The sequence below is a fragment of the Tarenaya hassleriana genome, unplaced genomic scaffold (assembly GCF_000463585.1).
Source record: "Tarenaya hassleriana unplaced genomic scaffold, ASM46358v1 Cleome4, whole genome shotgun sequence".
Classification (NCBI taxonomy): domain Eukaryota; kingdom Viridiplantae; phylum Streptophyta; class Magnoliopsida; order Brassicales; family Cleomaceae; genus Tarenaya; species Tarenaya hassleriana.
Genome location: NW_010966881.1, coordinates 5,582,967 through 5,600,361, shown reverse-complemented (window position 1 = coordinate 5,600,361; position 17,395 = coordinate 5,582,967). Strand labels below are relative to the sequence as shown.

Sequence of the window (17,395 nt, the reverse complement as noted above, 5' to 3'; positions counted from 1 at the left end):
GAAATTATAAACCCAAATTTGAAATTATTAAACTTTCTTGGCCGTCGGACTCGGTGGCCTCGTTCTGGTCCGGAAACTCGTTCGTAACGGTCCTATCAGGGTTCGTACCTCACGTGATGCTCGGGTACACGATCATAGTCGCGATCTTATCGTATTTCGTGCTTTTCGCGGATTCTTCATCAACAGGGACAGGATCCATCCGTACTGGATATGGTTTCATTACATGTCTCTGGTGAAGTACCCGTACGAGGCTGTCCTGCAGAACGAGTTCTCGGGTCCGATGACGTGTTTTGTGAGAGGGGTCGAGGTATTCGAGAACACGCCGCTGGGGAAGTTGCCGGAGACGGTGAAGGAGACGTTGCTGGGGACAGTGGGTCGAGCCCTGGGGACGAGGATAACGAGTGACACGTGTCTCACGACGGGTGGTGATGTTCTGGAGATGCTGGGGATGTCGACGCAGATGAGCAAGTGGGATTGCTTGTTGGTCACGGTTGCTTGGGGGTTCTTCTTTAGGGTTTTGTTTTACTTCTGCTTGTTGCTTGGGAGCAAGAACAAGAGGAAATGAAAGAAAAGGATTGAAGAAGCCCGATTTAAGTTCATCTCCAGAAAAAGATAACGGCCCCTAAATACTTCTTTTTTTTTTTTGTAAATTGACAACAACTGATATGATTGTTTCAACGAAAAATAAGCGATGATTATTATGCCTGAAATTGTATTACGCGATTGGATGGATGATGCAATTCGCATAATACAATTTCTATTTTCTTTTTAATTTCACCAAAATTAATCTAAAACTTAGTTAGCAAAAAAAAAAAATTCATCTTCATGAAAACTACAAAAAATAAAACCAAACGACAACCCAGTTGTCGAATTCCCGAGAAAATGGGGGAAAACATCCAAACAGGCAACGTTTAAGGTTTCGTAAATCTGAATCTGAAACATGTTTATGAATCTGATAGAAAGAATATGATTCAATTCAATATTCACAAACGCGTAATAAAAGCCCAAATTCAAGAAAACGCTACAAAACACAAAACGAGCTTTTTTCTCCTCTTTCCAGAAACAAAACCCCCTTTTTTCTACAGACCTATATAAAAACACAAAGTTTCCAGGGCCGTGTACCTTTTCTTCCCCCGGATCCCTTTTTCATAGCCATTGTCTCCGTTTGGCGAATCTGATGTTATTCTTGGACGAGATTGGACTATGCTCGGCCACGGGCAATGTCGGTATATCTATGGTAACGTACGACTGAAAAAATCGTTGACAGCTAGATTACGATCTCCATGGGCCACCGCGTCCTCGGGTTCTGGCATGTAGAGACCAGATGATGAAGCCTGCGCTCAATGTAAAAACATGACAGGAAAAGCGATAAGATGGAAACTAAACCAATAAATCTCTAACGAGGCTAATATGGCGAAATGGGAAACATTTGAAACTAAAACAAAGATATGGAAAGGACGGGTTCTCGAGTTGTACAAGTGTACCTTTGCATCGAGGAGCATTTCTCCGTTATCGTCAGTAATGAGGGTTGCCCCATGGGCTTTTAGCCATTCCGAACACTCCTCCATCCCATCGGTCTCTTTTTCATCGCTGCCAGTAAAGCCCAAGACCTGAGCTAAGTATGAGACAGGTACCGTGGGACGACAGGCACGAGTCATACAGTTCACAGCCTTAAACCGCATCTTCTCCACGAAAAGGTCTGCAGAAAAAAAAAAGATTGGGAAAGACTCATCTCCTTTCAAATTGGTACTAGTATTACATATCTAGCTACTCAAGAGACAAAGAATCGATCAAATCAGAATAAATTCCACGTGTTTTACTTAGTACTTACCCATGAGGCAACTGTTCATGTTTGGTGCAGTCTTATAGAGCCTGAAGAACATAACATAATTTCCCAAAGTTACTGCTGCGCGGACTGATAGCGCATGTTTGACTGCTTCGTCCTTCTTTGCCTCATCCGACAATCTACAGAGAAAACGGATATATTGCTTCATCTTGTATATTCGAAAATTATAAATGAGCAAAGGAAGAGGCGTTTCTCAAAAGGGTCTATTGCTTGCTTTGTGAGACAAATCCACAGGGGATCCTTAATTAGGGGCACAACCACACATTCATCATATTTGTCACTATAATTTAAATCTCTGTAAATAAAAATGAAGCTACCAGAAGCCTTCAGAAGTACTATGTAAATATCTGAAGATTCAAAAGTTTCGGTTTCATCCTCCCAGTCAGTTGTATTCTTTTGGCTAGCATCTACTTCTTTAGAAAAATTGCTACCCAAAGTTTCAATGCTAAAACGTAACTTCACATAAGGTCAATCCAGAGACAAGTATATAATCTTCAAGAAATCACTTGCCTCGACATAGATGATAGCAGCTCACGGTTATGTTTAGAGTGCAGAGTAATATAAAGCAGGTCATAAGCAGCAAACTCCAGGCGGCATCCTTCAATACCTTCGGCATAGAGGATTTTCAGCTGGGCTAAGCACTGGAACGAAACAAAGGATCAATCCTAACGCTTCGAGTTCAGATTTTATTTTACACAATACGACATACCCTTTTTGGTATTGATAGATTTGGGTGCATTCTACAAGTTGCTGGTACTTTTTATGAAAAACAAATCTCGTTATTATGGATGACTAAAATAAAATAGGAACAATCTATGCCAGAGTATCAACCTGATTGTACTCAGGTAAGTCCCCAGCCTCCAAAGCCAATCTTGCATGCGTTTCATAAACCTGAAATAATTATAAAAAAGCGTGACCATCATAAATGAGTTCACCGATGAGAACTGTAACTTAAATAAAAGTGTTTGCCAGGGAAAGAATACTCCATGCAAGAACACTTGACATCTTTATGAATGTCCAATAACATACCTTAACAGTTAATCGATTGCATATCCGTTGCACAGTTAGATCTTGGCGAATAGATTTCAACTGGTCGCATTTATAAAGATAGTTCTTTTGAGAGCCCTGGACCATCAACAAAGATTTTTCTAGCACATCTTCCGGCCTTACCTGCAAAGCAACATAGTTTCACACAAGCCAATTAAAAATGTTGACCTGGGTATTAAACAGGTTTTTACATATATAATATTGATATTTACAGTGGAAGGATCCGGTGCGGATGTAAGACGGAGATAACGTTTCTCGATTTCCTGGCAGCTTCCTTTAACAGTTAGCGCATCCCAGTCAATGTCTTCCACGGCTTTGCTGCCACTGTCATCATTACTTCTGCTTAGCACTAATGCAGTAGCTCTTCTAGAATAAAGGTTCCCGACACTAGCATTCTTCGGTTTGAGATTGTTACTCTCCCTGCTGTGCCCTTGACTTTTCTCAAAACGTTTGGAGCGGCTTTCACGGCGTTTGTTTTCCTCTGCCGAACTAGCTAGTGTCATTGCACTAGAATAGTAAGGAGTCAAACTGTGCTCCGTGTCACTGTCACTTGACGCATCATTACCAACAGCAGTATTTGCACCATCAACTAAACGCTGGCGCTTGACAGGCCACTGAAAATTCTTTTTGGCAGATTTTTGGACGGAGTAAGTGGATTTAAAGTCAGTGAAACCACCCACCTTTTGAGAACTTTCCAAACCCTGCAAAATTTCTCACCAGATCAAGGAATCAATGCAAAGAATATTTTTTCTAATCGGTAAAATAAAAAGTCAACCATTAACTAAGTGCTTTACTTTTGTTGTCTCCCAATATAGTAATGCTACCGACAGCCCTACTCAATCATAAGGAACAGGAAAGTGGAATGGATTTATTTAACCTTTCTGTCCTCACTTTGGTGACTCCAACCTCCAAACTTGTAATCACTGCTGTAAGTTGTAGACAATTTGGAACTGGCAACTGTTTTTTCTTCTGATAACGGCTCCCATCTACTTTTGGATCGCCTTGTAGGACTCTTCTGTGCTACTGAAGAAGCAGGGGTTGAACTTTGCAGCCTGTAGGGCCAAGTAAAAACTCAGTAGCAATATATAAGAAAGTAAATATTCCAACAAGCAAAAATTGAAAAAAGAAAGTCATGCATAGATGCTCGATGAGGAGGAAAAAAGACAATACTGGTTGTTGGTCATATCCGCGTTAAGTACAGATGAAAGAGGCTTGGTATCCCAGTCTCTAATATAAAGGGTACCATCAGCTGTTGCTTGGGTGATAATCTAGAAAATAAAAAATAAGCATCAAAATGATAATCAATAAAATATTAGCTCGGATTCCCTTAGTAAATGAAGAGGTAATTTATTGTTATTATCCCAGAAAACGCATGAGGACATCTCATGCTACAATAGCATATCTCCAAGCCCTGTATAACATGGTACCTCCTTCAAGGCAACCTGACAAGATGCCTTTTCTTTATCATCTTTGCAGCGGGCAAAAGCCCTCTCAACGAACCCACGAAGTGACTTTGGGAATGTGCCAGGCTACAAACAGCGGGACAAAATAATTTGCTTAAACAAGTTGATTACAAAAAGATTGTAAATCATTACATGCAGCAATATCGAAACCCCATAATCAGAATTATCCCTATGAAATAAATACTAGATTGTGTAAGCTCCACCGAGACCGTGAATACTGCTGAGATCTAGGAGCAGTAACCAGAAAGACATTCTAAGAATTTTACCAAGCAGCTTTATGAAGTAGACATTGCATCTCAAATCGATTTGACAAATAAGAGAGAAATTAGAATGGAAAAAGAAACTAAATAAAGAGGATTATCCAGACCTCTTTTGATAGAAGTTGTTTCACAAAAAATGCCTAGAAATTTGGCCCCCGTGGAAAATCAGGAGTTCGATTACTTTTTCATTTAGTATGGCAAGCGGACAATGTTTCACAACAAAGACGCCTCAAGGTGTTACCTTGGAACCCAACAGTTCATCTCTGACATCACTCATAAAAAAAATCAAGAATCTAAATCAGAAACTTACCTCAGGCAAAGCAGTGGTATGGTCTTTAGGCTTTGGCATTGAGACAGTAACATATGCAGGCTTTTTGGCTGCACCGACTGCTGAGCTATCTTTATCGGTTTTGGTAAAACCTAATGGCAAATTTGAAGCAATTCTAGGATTGGTCGGGATCTGTAGGTTGCTTACTCTTCGGGTATCTAGTGATGATGCAGGCAGGATAGGCTGGTGGTAATCTGGATGTGCAGGTGCCTGACAAATGGAAGACTGGGAGTTCAATCCTTGAGGATATGCACCTCTCTGATGATCTTGAAAAGAGGTTTCATTAGAAGGTTTCACCTCCAAGGGACTTTGATAATGGTTTTGTGTTGGAGCAGGATGTTGAGCTTGCTGGCTCGGCACTTTATGCATCCAATAAGCATCATTAGAGACACTAACTGCTGCACCAGGCTGGGAGAAAACGATGAAAATGATAATTTGTCAACTAATTCATTTTAACACTAATTTCCTTGTCCTCTAGGTCATCATAAATCTCCAGTCTGAGCATTTCGGTCCACAAGAAATAAGCATGGAAAAGAATATAACCTAATCTAATTTTAAGAAACACAACTTTGTTCTTCCCTCATCTCATGAAAGAAACTCAAACCTGCTGAGGAATTTGGGATGAATTTGTTTCCGGTCTCCAGGATTGTACAAAAGACAGAGCAGGCTGGCCACTAGAAGGAGGCATTTGACTAGTAATACCAGGAACAGGAAAACTCTGACTGGATGCACCAGAGACAGACAACTTTTCCGTCCCAGGGGCGCAAGGAACTTCTGTTTGACTGTAATAGTCAGACCATTGTTTGTAATTTTGTTGGTAATGCACAGATGTTGTTGATGCAACACTGGAAGTATAAGCACCACTAGTGTCAGGAGTATAGTTTTGATAAGTGTTTGATGTGTAACCAGCATAGTTTCCCTGGTTCCATGCTGCAGTCTGGTTTCCATAACTTGTACTTGGATAACCTCCGGAAGTTTGATTGCTATAACTTGTACTTGGATAACCTTCAGCAGTCTGATAATCAGCAGGATTGTAGTAAGTTCCTGAATAACTTGCAGTCCCAGCATAAGACCCTGTATTCTGAAATGAGGAAAGAGGCTGATAAGGAGCACCTGTGTTTTGATATGCCCCTACAGGCTGAGTATATGAATGGTTAGGTTGTTGCTGATAGCCACTGTAGTAATTTGCGTAACCCGTGCTAGCATAATTGGATGGGTCAGTAGAACTCGGGTATGATGTGTATCCACTATAATCTTGAGCTACATTTGCAGTGAACAAAGTAGATGAACCAGAGACAGGCACAGCATTTGATGCTTCCTGGACATTTCTCGTGGCTGGCTCCACAGGCTGTGGACAGTAATAGTTCGAACTTGAATAATTCTCATTCTCCACAGCCTGATTTTCCACTCTATTCATTGTCCATGAAGAAGTATCAGACCCAGTCAAGTATTGATATGAAGACATCTGCACTTGGCTTCCATCAACACCATATCGATTCTGAAACAATGAATAGTGTTAGCAATGAAACGCCTGATTGCTTATCCACAATATGATACTGAAAAGCTTCATTTAGCCGCATAAAAAGCAAGTGATAAGAGATACAAACAGACAGCAAATAATAAAAGTTCTCAGATCTAGAAGATTTGTAGGACAAGAAGAAGAAATATTGACGCCATCAACAACTACATCTTCAGATGCTACCTCAAGCCTATGTGGAAGCAACTCAAACATCATAACCGTAGAGATCTGAATAGTGTATACTGAGCAAAAAACAGTCAAGCGTTCTCAGTGAAACAAAAATTTTAATAGAATTTGTTGATAGAGAATGCATCTCTGCAACTTGGTCCTGTTTCATACCGGTAGAAAACTTGAAAAAGCCATCACATTCCATGCTAAAACAAGATACCCAACATCTTTTTATTCTGTTACCTCCCTAACAACAAAAATTAAATGCTTTTTTGATACATTATGAGAGTTCTCAGACAAAGCATCAAGACAAACTCACTCTATTCCACGGTCTAAATGCATCAGTGAACAATTCGTCAAAATATTACAACTGTGAAGGGATAAAGACAACTTTGGTCAAGAGTAAATCACATTAAGACATTGATAAACCCAAGCATACTCCCAAAAAAAAATGGCAATTGACCCCAATCCCACAAATCCTGAAAGCACTTAGATCACACTGAAACCCATAAATCCAGTTAATAAAACAATCCGAAGCAAACATTAGTTCTAGTTTGAATCCTTTTAGCTACTAATTGCACTAATCATCTCTTCCTTAATCGCATACAAAAATCATCTTGGATGTAACAACATCAAAACAAGGTCAATAACAAACGTCTTGATAGCAACGAAAACAAAGGGAAAAAACCCAAAAAACGATTTACCTGAATCGCATTTGGGTCCAGTGTAGCTACGGCCTCAGTGTTCCCTCCTTGATTCATTCTACCATCAACCTCCTGCGCAAGCATTCAAGAGAATCAAGCACAAAATTAAAGCTTCACCGCACCAATATCAATCCCTAGAAAAAAAAAAACCCTAATCTGAAAACAACGAGATGCAGCTCGAATATGTACCTGCAACGCTCAAATATATCTCCGGTGGGTTCGGGCAGCCAAATGAAGAATCAGACGTAAAAAGTGCAACAGAACAGAATTTCAGATCGGATTAAACAAAACAAAGGGGAAAAACGAATGGGAAGGGGAAAAAAAGGAAAGGGTAGAAAACAATAATCAACAATACAACACGGAGATGTATGAAAAGCTATTGAAATGAAAGAGAACAGAGAGAAATCGAGGAAACTGGGCAAAGGGAAAACAATCAGTGCGAGTGCCGGAGAGGAAGATCGTGAATTCCTTACGACGGGATGTTGGCGTAATTGGGTCAGATTGAAATCGCGAGATTTTTCAACTCTCTTCTCGTTTCCCTGATTTTATACGCCAACGAGGAAAAAAAACACGCGTGGGAGAGAGACCTTGTCCTACGTGGACACTGATCCCGGTTCGGTAAAAATTGAGTTTGAATCAAACCGGTCAACGATGACAGGTTAGAACATCAAAGCATTACAAGTAAACCGACGACGACCCGGTCGATGAGTCTAGACCGGCTAAATCCTGGAATTGGTTAGCATTATCCTTGCAATAGTATTCATCAAATTTGTCTCAAACATCAAATATAATTCACATTTAATTATTTATAGTAAGCCAAGTTACCGTACATTTCACTAGTAAAGCTCGAAAAATAAATTTTCATGTGAAAAATCTGATAAAGGAAAAGCAATGACCCTTTTGCCCGTAAATTGGGTATCTGACAAGATCAACGAGTTGAAGATTCGACAACGGTGAAAATCCGATCTTTGGTACTGTCGAGAAGCATTATCACCACATACCTTTGACTTTTTCAACCGCGATTTATTATCAGCATACCAAGCCAAGGCAGGAGCTACGTCCTTATTTTCAAGGGCATCAATCACCTTTTTAGCTTCTCGAAAAATATCAATATCAACTAGGTCCTGAATAGATGAGATGGCAATCAGATCAAGGATATCTCATCTTTTTGCAGATTCATTATAAATCTTTGAACTTAAGAAATTCAAGGCAAACTGCAGAATTGGGCGGCAATTCTTCACTGTTGATAAAAAAAGGGTAGCTAGCCTAAAGGGCTCAACAGAGAAAAATGTCGTTAAGAGAAACTCCAGATCGTGTTACAATTTACCAAGCCAAAGAAAAAAGCGATAAAAGGGAGAGAATTGCCTGTATCTTGCTACTTTCTGCGAGCTCTGTTGCAGTGTAGAAATATGACATGTGCAACATGTAGTCAACCAGAATCCGTTTCAATCTTGTGTTGTTCCATTCGGATTTTCCCTACTCCTTTTCAAGGATACAGAAAGAAAAAAGGAGCAGGATCTTTCGGCAAATACCACAACTCAACAGTAAAGCATACAACTAAAGCAGTAAAGGAGATACAAATACCAAAGGCGTATATAAATCATGAGCTTATATACATAATTAGTTTATCAAAAAGTTGTAGGTAATAACATTTGTTGCAACTCCTCCATCACCGAGCTTATTAAAAAGATCAACTACATCATTTGTCTTTGCAAAGGCGGAAACCATTGATGATACAGTTGATCTTTTCAACAAGGTGGATGATCGAGGAGTTGCACCAAATGTTATTACCTACAGCTGTTTGATAAACTATCTATGTATCCAAGCTCGTGATTTATATATGCCTTCGATGGGTCCAACAAGGTCAGGTCCCTCCGAATCCAAGCTCATGATATAAATGCCTTAGCTATGTCTAAGTAATTGCAGACGAACCCTGTCCTAGGACATGTTATTTTACCTCCGCTCTTCTTCGCCATTTCCTCGAGTGCCTGCATGCACATTCATTATTATTACCCATCAATGCAAACCAATATAACACCACAATCTAAAACAAGACACCTTCGAGTCGGAGACTGATGTGAATGATTCGATAGAATGAGCACGGATGGAAGATTTTAGCCCAACAACACAGCTAAACCTACCTTGGAGCTGTAGACGTAACCATTGGGCAACACATGTGGCTGATTCTCCGTGTCCATTAGCTCTTTAGTAATATAGCAAACAAGCTTTGAATGGTGCTGCTTTGAGTATGGTAAAGGCAAAGCTAGCTTCTGGAAGCTCTCTTGTGAAAGAGGGTCCTCCTTTGCGCAATCTTCTCCGTAGCAATATCTAAACCATGTCAAGGTACAACCTGAAACCAAGTGGACTTTAACAAGAATTAGTAAAATGAAGCTGACCATCAGCTAACGGTAACGACAGAAAAGGAAAGAAGAAAAAAACAACACCAATGTTAAGCCGGTCCGTCTAGTTTAACACCCATAATGAACACACAAATAATCAAAACTGAATATTCTGTACGTGTATGCTACTAATAACTGGAAATCAAGTAAGCCAAGCCAAATAACAAAAAGTAAATTGAAAATAAATGTCGTGTCAATCTAGTTTATAGAGGATACGGAGTTTTCAGAGCAGACAGGCCTGCTTGCAAGTAGATGTTTAATAGCGGCTCCAGTGTCATCCCATGTAACTTGCAAAATTCTTGTTTAAACTGATGGACAAGAAAGTCCCACTGCTTTGATTCAAACAAAGCCTAAGAAACGAAAACAAAAATTGTCAGTTTATTGGCGTAAAGAGATGCTTTCAATAGTCAACACGAGCAATTCAGATTGCACGAGAGTAGAAGGGCAAGTATCACAACAATTGTGCAATCTAGTGAAATTTATAACGCATGACTATAGGTGCAATCTAGTCAATTGCATTGCCTCGTAAGTACGAAAAGAAACACAACATATTCACCTAGTTCTTTGTCCTTCTTAACCAAAATTAACCATTCACTAAATCGAAAGGAAAACTAACTATTCCAAGCGCCAATCCATGACCGGAGAGATAAACCTTGGCTTTAGAAACACGATGAAGTAGGGCTGTATCATCAACCGAAGAAAAACTTGCCTTATATTTTGTGCACTCTGTACTACATCTAAAAGCCAAAGAGGCCACGACATGTTGCAATTCTTTCATATGGGTTGTTCCCCATGGTGCCAAGTACTTTCGTGCATACTTTATTGCATGTTTATAGCTGTCAGCTGTATCAGCTCGTACCAGCTCTATGAATTCTTGCAACCTTAGCTGAAACTCGAATGTGCACTGTCAGAAGAAGAACTCAATTTCATTAGCAGTGACCACATGCCCTCTGTACAACTAAGAACTAGTTCCAGTTTGTTTCGTTTCATAACATCAAGATCTGAAAGGAAAAGGACAATATGAAAAATTCAATGCACGTGCTTGTAAATCAGATAATATGGCCTTAGTTGAACCGGAGCGTCAATTGCCTCCAGCAATCACGAGGTTATCATAAGATTACTTGCATTAGGTGACACAAGAAAACAGGAGGAATTAAAAAAAGAATGAAATAAGAAAAGTTTAGCCATGAGTGAATGTAAAGCATTATCACCACATACCTTTGACTTTTTCAACCGCGATTTATTATCAGCATACCAAGCCAAGGCAGGAGCTACGTCCTTATTTTCAAGGGCATCAATCACCTTTTTAGCTTCTCGAAAAATATCAATATCAACTAGGTCCTGAATAGATGAGATGGCAATCAGATCAAGGATATCTCATCTTTTTGCAGATTCATTATAAATCTTTGAACTTAAGAAATTCAAGGCAAACTGCAGAATTGGGCGGCAATTCTTCACTGTTGATAAAAAAAGGGTAGCTAGCCTAAAGGGCTCAACAGAGAAAAATGTCGTTAAGAGAAACTCCAGATCGTGTTACAATTTACCAAGCCAAAGAAAAAAGCGATAAAAGGGAGAGAATTGCCTGTATCTTGCTACTTTCTGCGAGCTCTGTTGCAGTGTAGAAATATGACATGTGCAACATGTAGTCAACCAGAATCCGTTTCAATCTTGTGTTGTTCCATTCGGATAAATTCTCTGCCTCCGCAGAATCCAAATGATCAATACGAGCTCGGTATCTCTGTCACCCTGCCCTAGATGAGGGAAAGATGTAACCCACTGTTGTCATAATACTGAAAAGGAATAACAAAACGTGAGAAGAACACATGAATTGTTCAAATTGCGAAACTCAAACGAGTCAAATCCTCTTTTCTTGGACTCCATGATTAAGAATCATAGAGTTAGATAGTCATCCCCATCACCAACTGAGTTTTCACTTCATTTAGTCTGATTTATATTTGAATGAATTGCATTTCTCCTTCATACAAAATTGAAAAATTATCCAATCAAATCCAGCAACCAGAAAGATATAAATTGTAGTTGACCATCTAACAAAATCAGATCCTTTCCTTGACTTAATTACACACTTTGTCTAGGCATCTACCAATCACATCATCGAAACACATCCCACGCATCTTCTTTGCCATGGAAGAGAAAAATCACCTTTCTTTTGAGGCCTTGCAATCGCGAGGAAAGCCTCGTAAGCTGCAGAAAAGTATCATCCTTGAACCAATCCGAATCAGACAAATCGCTGACGCCGGATACGACGGAGGAGACCTCCTTCTCGAAGGCCCGGCGGTTGGATCGGATCGTCTTCTTGTAATGCTCGAAAGGTACGCGGAGGAGCTGGTGCTCCAGCTTCAGCGATTCCGTCAGTTGACTCAACCACGAAGACGGCAACACCGCCGTCGCCGGCGGAGAGATTGCGGCGGAGGTTGCGTCTCCATTCGGAACTGGATCGATTTCCATCATGGATAATTTGATAGAATCGAAGCAGTTAGAGACGGGGAAAACACTCGAGCGGCGGCGAGAGATTATATAACACTAATGGCTAGTTAGGGTGGGCTTGGTCAATTAACCTAATATCCACGTGGAATAACCGTAATCCAATTAAATTTGCTATAATTTTAAATAAATAAAAAAACGAATCTTAAAAAAATCTAAAAAATCGATTTTTTTTAAAGAAAATAAATATTTTTATCAAGTATCTGAACTTTTATACTTGATCACTCACGCCCACCCCATAAATGAGTCACAACCTCGTCTAGTCAATGGTTCTGCTCTTTCTTCCAAGCCGGTACTGTTATCGGCTAATTTGCCTTGACCCCTGTAAGAAAATTAGCCGATAACTGTACCGAGGCCAGACGAAGAACTTAGAGCTATGGAAAATGAAACAATACAATTCAATGCACCGAAATAAGGAACCCATTTTAAAGATCCGATTCAAATGATGAAGACAACGTGTAAAGAGCTCAAGAATTCGATAAAAGCTTCATTTTCTCCACGTAATTGAACAAAGACCAAATCGGCGCCCAGTGTTGAATTCATGCAAACATCTTCGAATCCATCGCCATTGGATCCGATGGTCAAATCCTATTATTCACCGAATAGGTAGTGCATGAGCACGATACTCTAAATTACGAAACCGTAAGAAATTAAAACTTGAAAGCCCTTATGGGCAAACGAAATCAAACATACTCGCGACGAAAAGCGGAACGGCAGCTACACGACCAAGGGTTAACATGGTGGGCAATGTGAGCAATTTTGAGGAAGACGACGAAGGTTGCTGCGGCGGCTGCGGAGGCGATTGGCTCTGCCGGTGCAAAGAATCACCATAACCACGAAGATGGCCGTGACGGAAGCCGTTCTGATCCGCCGTCACGGCGTCGTCCTGACCCATATTCGCCACAAATCCGACCCGGAAGACGAAGACGGCGACGACCCACTTCTCTCTGACGATGAAGACGAAGAGAGAGAGGAGTGCAAAGTGCGATGACGATGACGAGAACCCCAAATCGGAAACCCTAGGCCTTTATGAGAGGCGGCGTAAAGGATGTCCGTAATAATGCAGGAAGGAGAGCCGATAACGTGCGAGGAGAAAGCGAAGGGTGCGCAAGGGCATAACGTGCGCCGCTGGTTGGCTTCGGTGGTTAACGACGAAGAAGAAGAGAAGGGGAACTGTTGTGTTGTTGATCGTTCTCGTCTCTCAGCACATACATATATGGCAATGGCGCAATAGCTCAGTCTGTTTGTGGTTAGTTCTAACAGAATTCGTTTGGGCAATTTGTTACATTTCTGTTACTCCAATTTCCCTGTAAATTCCCGCTTACATTTTCATTTCAAATGTTTGTTGTAATTTCATTAGCTTGTATAAAAGGATGTGTACAGGAACATTTTTTTAATAAGAGAATAGAAAATCTTTTCCAAAAGTTCTCGGTATTCGCATTCATTTTTCCTCTGTTCTACAGAGTTGAAATGGTATCAGAGCCCTAGGGCTTCTTTTCTGCGCATTCTCTTCGCTCACTTTCTGGGTTTCTTTTTCTCTTTCATTTTTCGGTTGATTTCTTCTTCGATTTCACCTTCTTTTTTGTCATGGCGGACGATTCTTCATCTTCGCCGATTCTTTCTGCTCCGATTTCTTCGAATTCTACTTCTTCTCATATTTCGGCTCGGGATCCTTATTCTGATCCTCTTTTTCTTCATGCGGCTGATTCTTCGAGTGTGTTGCTCGTTTCGAACAAACTTTCTGGAGAATCAGATTATGGTGCTTGGTCTCGTGCTATTATGAAGGCTCTCATTGCCAAGAATAAACTGGGTTTTATTCTTGGTACACAACCGCAACCACCTGAAGATCATCCGGATTTTGGTTCTTGGATGCGTTGCAATGCGATGGTATGTACCTGGTTGAATAATTCTGTTGAACCTGACATTCATACGTTGATCCCTTATCTGGATGATGCTCGTGAGATTTGGCTACATTTGGAAACTAGCTATAAACAGCAAAATGTTTCGAAGATTTTCAATATTCAGCAGAAGATTGACAGTCTCCATCAAGGTTCTTTAAATCTCAATGTTTACTTCACTAAATTGAATGCGTTGTGGAAAGAACTTAAGCAGTATGAGCCTGTTCCAGTCTGTAATTGTGGAGGCTGTACATGTGGTGGTTGTAAGTGTCGGATTGATCAGCAATGGATGGAGTTATTTGAGCGCAGGAACGTCGTGCGTTTTCTGATGCGGTTAAATGAGTCTTATACAGCTGCTCGGCGACAAATTTTGATGTTGGATCCACTTCCCTCTATGACCAAGGCATACAATCTCGTGGCTCAGGAAGAGCAACAACGGCTGAATATTTCAGGAGCTCCTGAGGCTGTTGCATTTCAGGCTTCAGCTCAGTTTTCTAGGCCTTCTGGGGGTAATTCTTTTTCCTTTCAGAATAATGGTTCTCGTTCTCAGAATTCTGGTATGAATTCTTACTCTAATTCTCAGTCAAGGTCTCGACCAACTTGCACACACTGTGGTATGCTTGGACATACTGTTAATCGGTGTTTTCGTCTCCATGGTTTTCCGCCTGGTCATAAGGTTCAGTCTAACTGGAATTCTAAGAATTCGAACCCTTCTAAACCTAAAATTCATGTGAATGATAAGTTTCAGTCACATGTTAATATGGTTGGTGCTCAGAAGGATGGTATTGAATCATTCAGTACTCCTAGGTCCACTAGTGAAGTTTCCTCGGGTTCAAGTCTTTTGGAGCAAGCTCAGTCCCTAATGGCGCAATATCTTTTGCAACAAAAGAGTCAGAGTTCTTTATCCAATGATTCAAATTTTGCTGTCATCCAACCTCCTTCACCAGGTATCATTTCCTCTTCTCATTCTATTTTTTCATCTCTAAAACCTGCCCTTAATTTTTCTTCAGCAGTTTGGATTTTAGATACAGGAGCAAGTTCTCATGTTTGTTGTGATCCGATATTATTCTCTGAACTTCATGATATTCCAACTGTTTCTGTTTCTCTTCCTAATCATCTGTCAATTCCTGTGTCTAAGGCTGGCTCTGTTGTCCTTTCTCCACAAATTACCTTGTCTTGTGTTTTGTTCATCCCTTCCTTTCATTACAATCTACTTAGTGTCAGTTGCTTAACTAAATCTGTTCCTTGTTCTGTGGTATTTTCTCCTGAATCTTATGTTATTCAGGACCTTACTCAGGGATTGATGATTGGCAAGGGTAGTCAGAGTCACAATCTATATATTTTTGAGATGCAGAGTTCGTCCTCTCGTCCTTCAGCTTTCTCGGGTCCTTTGTGCACAGCCTTGTCTGCCACTTCGTTTGATATTTGGCATCATCGTCTTGGGCATCCATCTAATCTCAAAATCAGTTCTCTTGGTCACTCTTCTCAGATTTCTTTTGAGTCTACATCTGATACTTTTTCCATGTGTCCTGTATGCCCTTTGGCAAAACAGAAGAAATTACCCTTTCCTATTTCCAGTCACAAGTCTGTCTTACCTTTTGAGTTGATACATATAGACATTTGGGGGCCCTTTCATACTGAAATTGTTGACGGGCATAAGTATTTTCTTTCTATTGTTGATGATTTTACTCGTTGTACCTGGATTTACCTATTGAAATCAAAGAGTGATGTTATTACCAAATTTCCTCAGTTTCTTTCTTTTATTCAGAATCAGTTCAAAGTCACTGTCAAATGTGTTCGTTCGGATAATGCCCCTGAACTTGCTTTTACAGATTTATTTCTTAGCAAGGGTATTGATCATCAATTTTCATGTCCATACACCCCACAACAAAATTCTGTTGTGGAGCGCAAACATCAGCATATTCTAAATGTTGCACGGTCTCTTTTATTTCAGTCTAATGTTCCCTTGTCATATTGGGGTGATTGTGTTCTTACTGCTGTCTATATTATTAATCGGTTGCCTTCTCCTGTTATTGGCAATAAATCCCCTTTTGAGATGCTTACCCATCAGAAACCTCAATATTCACATTTAAGGGTCTTTGGTTGTCTTTGCTATGTATCAACTCACGTTAAAGATAGACATAAATTCAGTCCTCGCTCTAGTCCAGCTGTCTTTTTGGGTTATCCTCATGGTGTCAAAGGTTATAAGGTCTTGGATCTTGCTTCTAATGCAATTATCATTTCCAGGAATGTCGTTTTTCATGAATCTTCCTTCCCGTTTCAGAAAGACACATTACCTTCTTCTGCATTAGAATTTTTTCCAGTTGCTGTTTCTCCATATTTCTTTGATCATCCCGTGTCAGTTTCTGATTCACTAATCAGGTCTGTCCAGCCTTTATCTTCTTCTTCTTCTGCGTCTTCTTCTAATGAAACAGTTGGTAATGAATTGAGGGTTTTGGAGAATAATGTTAGACCACCTAGACATGTTAAACCACCTGCATATCTTTCAGACTATCATTGCTATCTTTTACAGCATTTTTCTTCTGATACTTCTTCTTCTGTTACCTCTCACCCTCTTCATTCTGTTTTGACCTATGATACACTTTCTCCTTCCTATCGCCATTTTACATTATCCATCACTACCACACCTGAACCACAGTCATATACCCAGGCAGCAAAATTTGAAACTTGGAGAGAGGCTATGAAACTTGAGTTGCAGGCGCTTGCTAGGACTAAAACTTGGTCCATTTGTTCTTTGCCTGCTGGTAAACATCCTATAGGCTGCAAGTGGGTTTTTAAAACCAAGTATCATGCTGATGGATCTGTTGAGAGACATAAGGCTCGATTAGTTGCCAAGGGTTACACTCAATTGGAGGGCATTGATTATTTGGAGACTTTCAGTCCTGTTGCTAAGCTCACAACAGTTCGGACTTTATTAGCTTTGGCAGCTCAGTTTAATTGGTCTCTCTGCCATATGGATGTGAGTAATGCTTTTCTTAATGGTGATTTACATGAAGAGATTTACATGCGTCTGCCTCCAGGATTTGCAGAACTTCAGGGGGAGCGTTTACCACCTGATTCTGTTTGCAAACTTGAAAAATCTCTATATGGTTTAAAGCAGGCTTCTCGACAGTGGAATTCTAAGATTTCTGAGGTTCTTTTGTCTGCTGGCTATGCTCAGGCATTATCTGATTCTTCGATGTTTTTTAAACGACATCATTCTGATATTGTGGTAGTTCTCTTATATGTCGATGATCTCCT

The 17,395-nt window shown here is 40.2% G+C and overlaps 1 protein-coding gene and 2 pseudogenes across 2 annotated transcripts; 1 reads left to right on the top strand and 2 right to left on the bottom strand.

Annotated features, from left to right (window-relative positions):
* The first annotated feature begins 2 nt into the window (after positions 1-2).
* On the top strand, positions 3-1,121 carry LOC104824247 (annotated as a pseudogene).
* On the bottom strand, positions 935-7,859 carry LOC104824248 (SAC3 family protein A-like). 2 transcript variants are annotated; one of them, XM_010556264.1, is made up of 15 exons: positions 7,525-7,859; positions 7,336-7,407; positions 5,549-6,442; positions 5,242-5,352; positions 4,927-5,154; positions 4,321-4,422; positions 4,064-4,161; positions 3,771-3,945; positions 3,106-3,594; positions 2,876-3,016; positions 2,678-2,737; positions 2,357-2,487; positions 1,832-1,965; positions 1,485-1,699; positions 935-1,334 (listed from the first exon to the last, which is right to left on the bottom strand). In XM_010556264.1, the coding sequence occupies exons 2-15, from the start codon at positions 7,390-7,392 to the stop codon at positions 1,233-1,235; spliced, it is 2,937 nt and encodes a 978-aa protein (XP_010554566.1). In that variant the 5' UTR covers positions 7,393-7,407; positions 7,525-7,859; the 3' UTR covers positions 935-1,232. The 2 variants fall into 2 exon arrangements, with proteins under 2 accessions (XP_010554566.1, XP_010554565.1); XM_010556263.2 differs by having other exon boundaries at positions 4,927-5,352.
* A 947-nt stretch (positions 7,860-8,806) lies between these two features.
* LOC104824245 lies at positions 8,807-12,261 on the bottom strand (annotated as a pseudogene).
* Between the last annotated feature and the right edge of the window lie 5,134 nt (positions 12,262-17,395).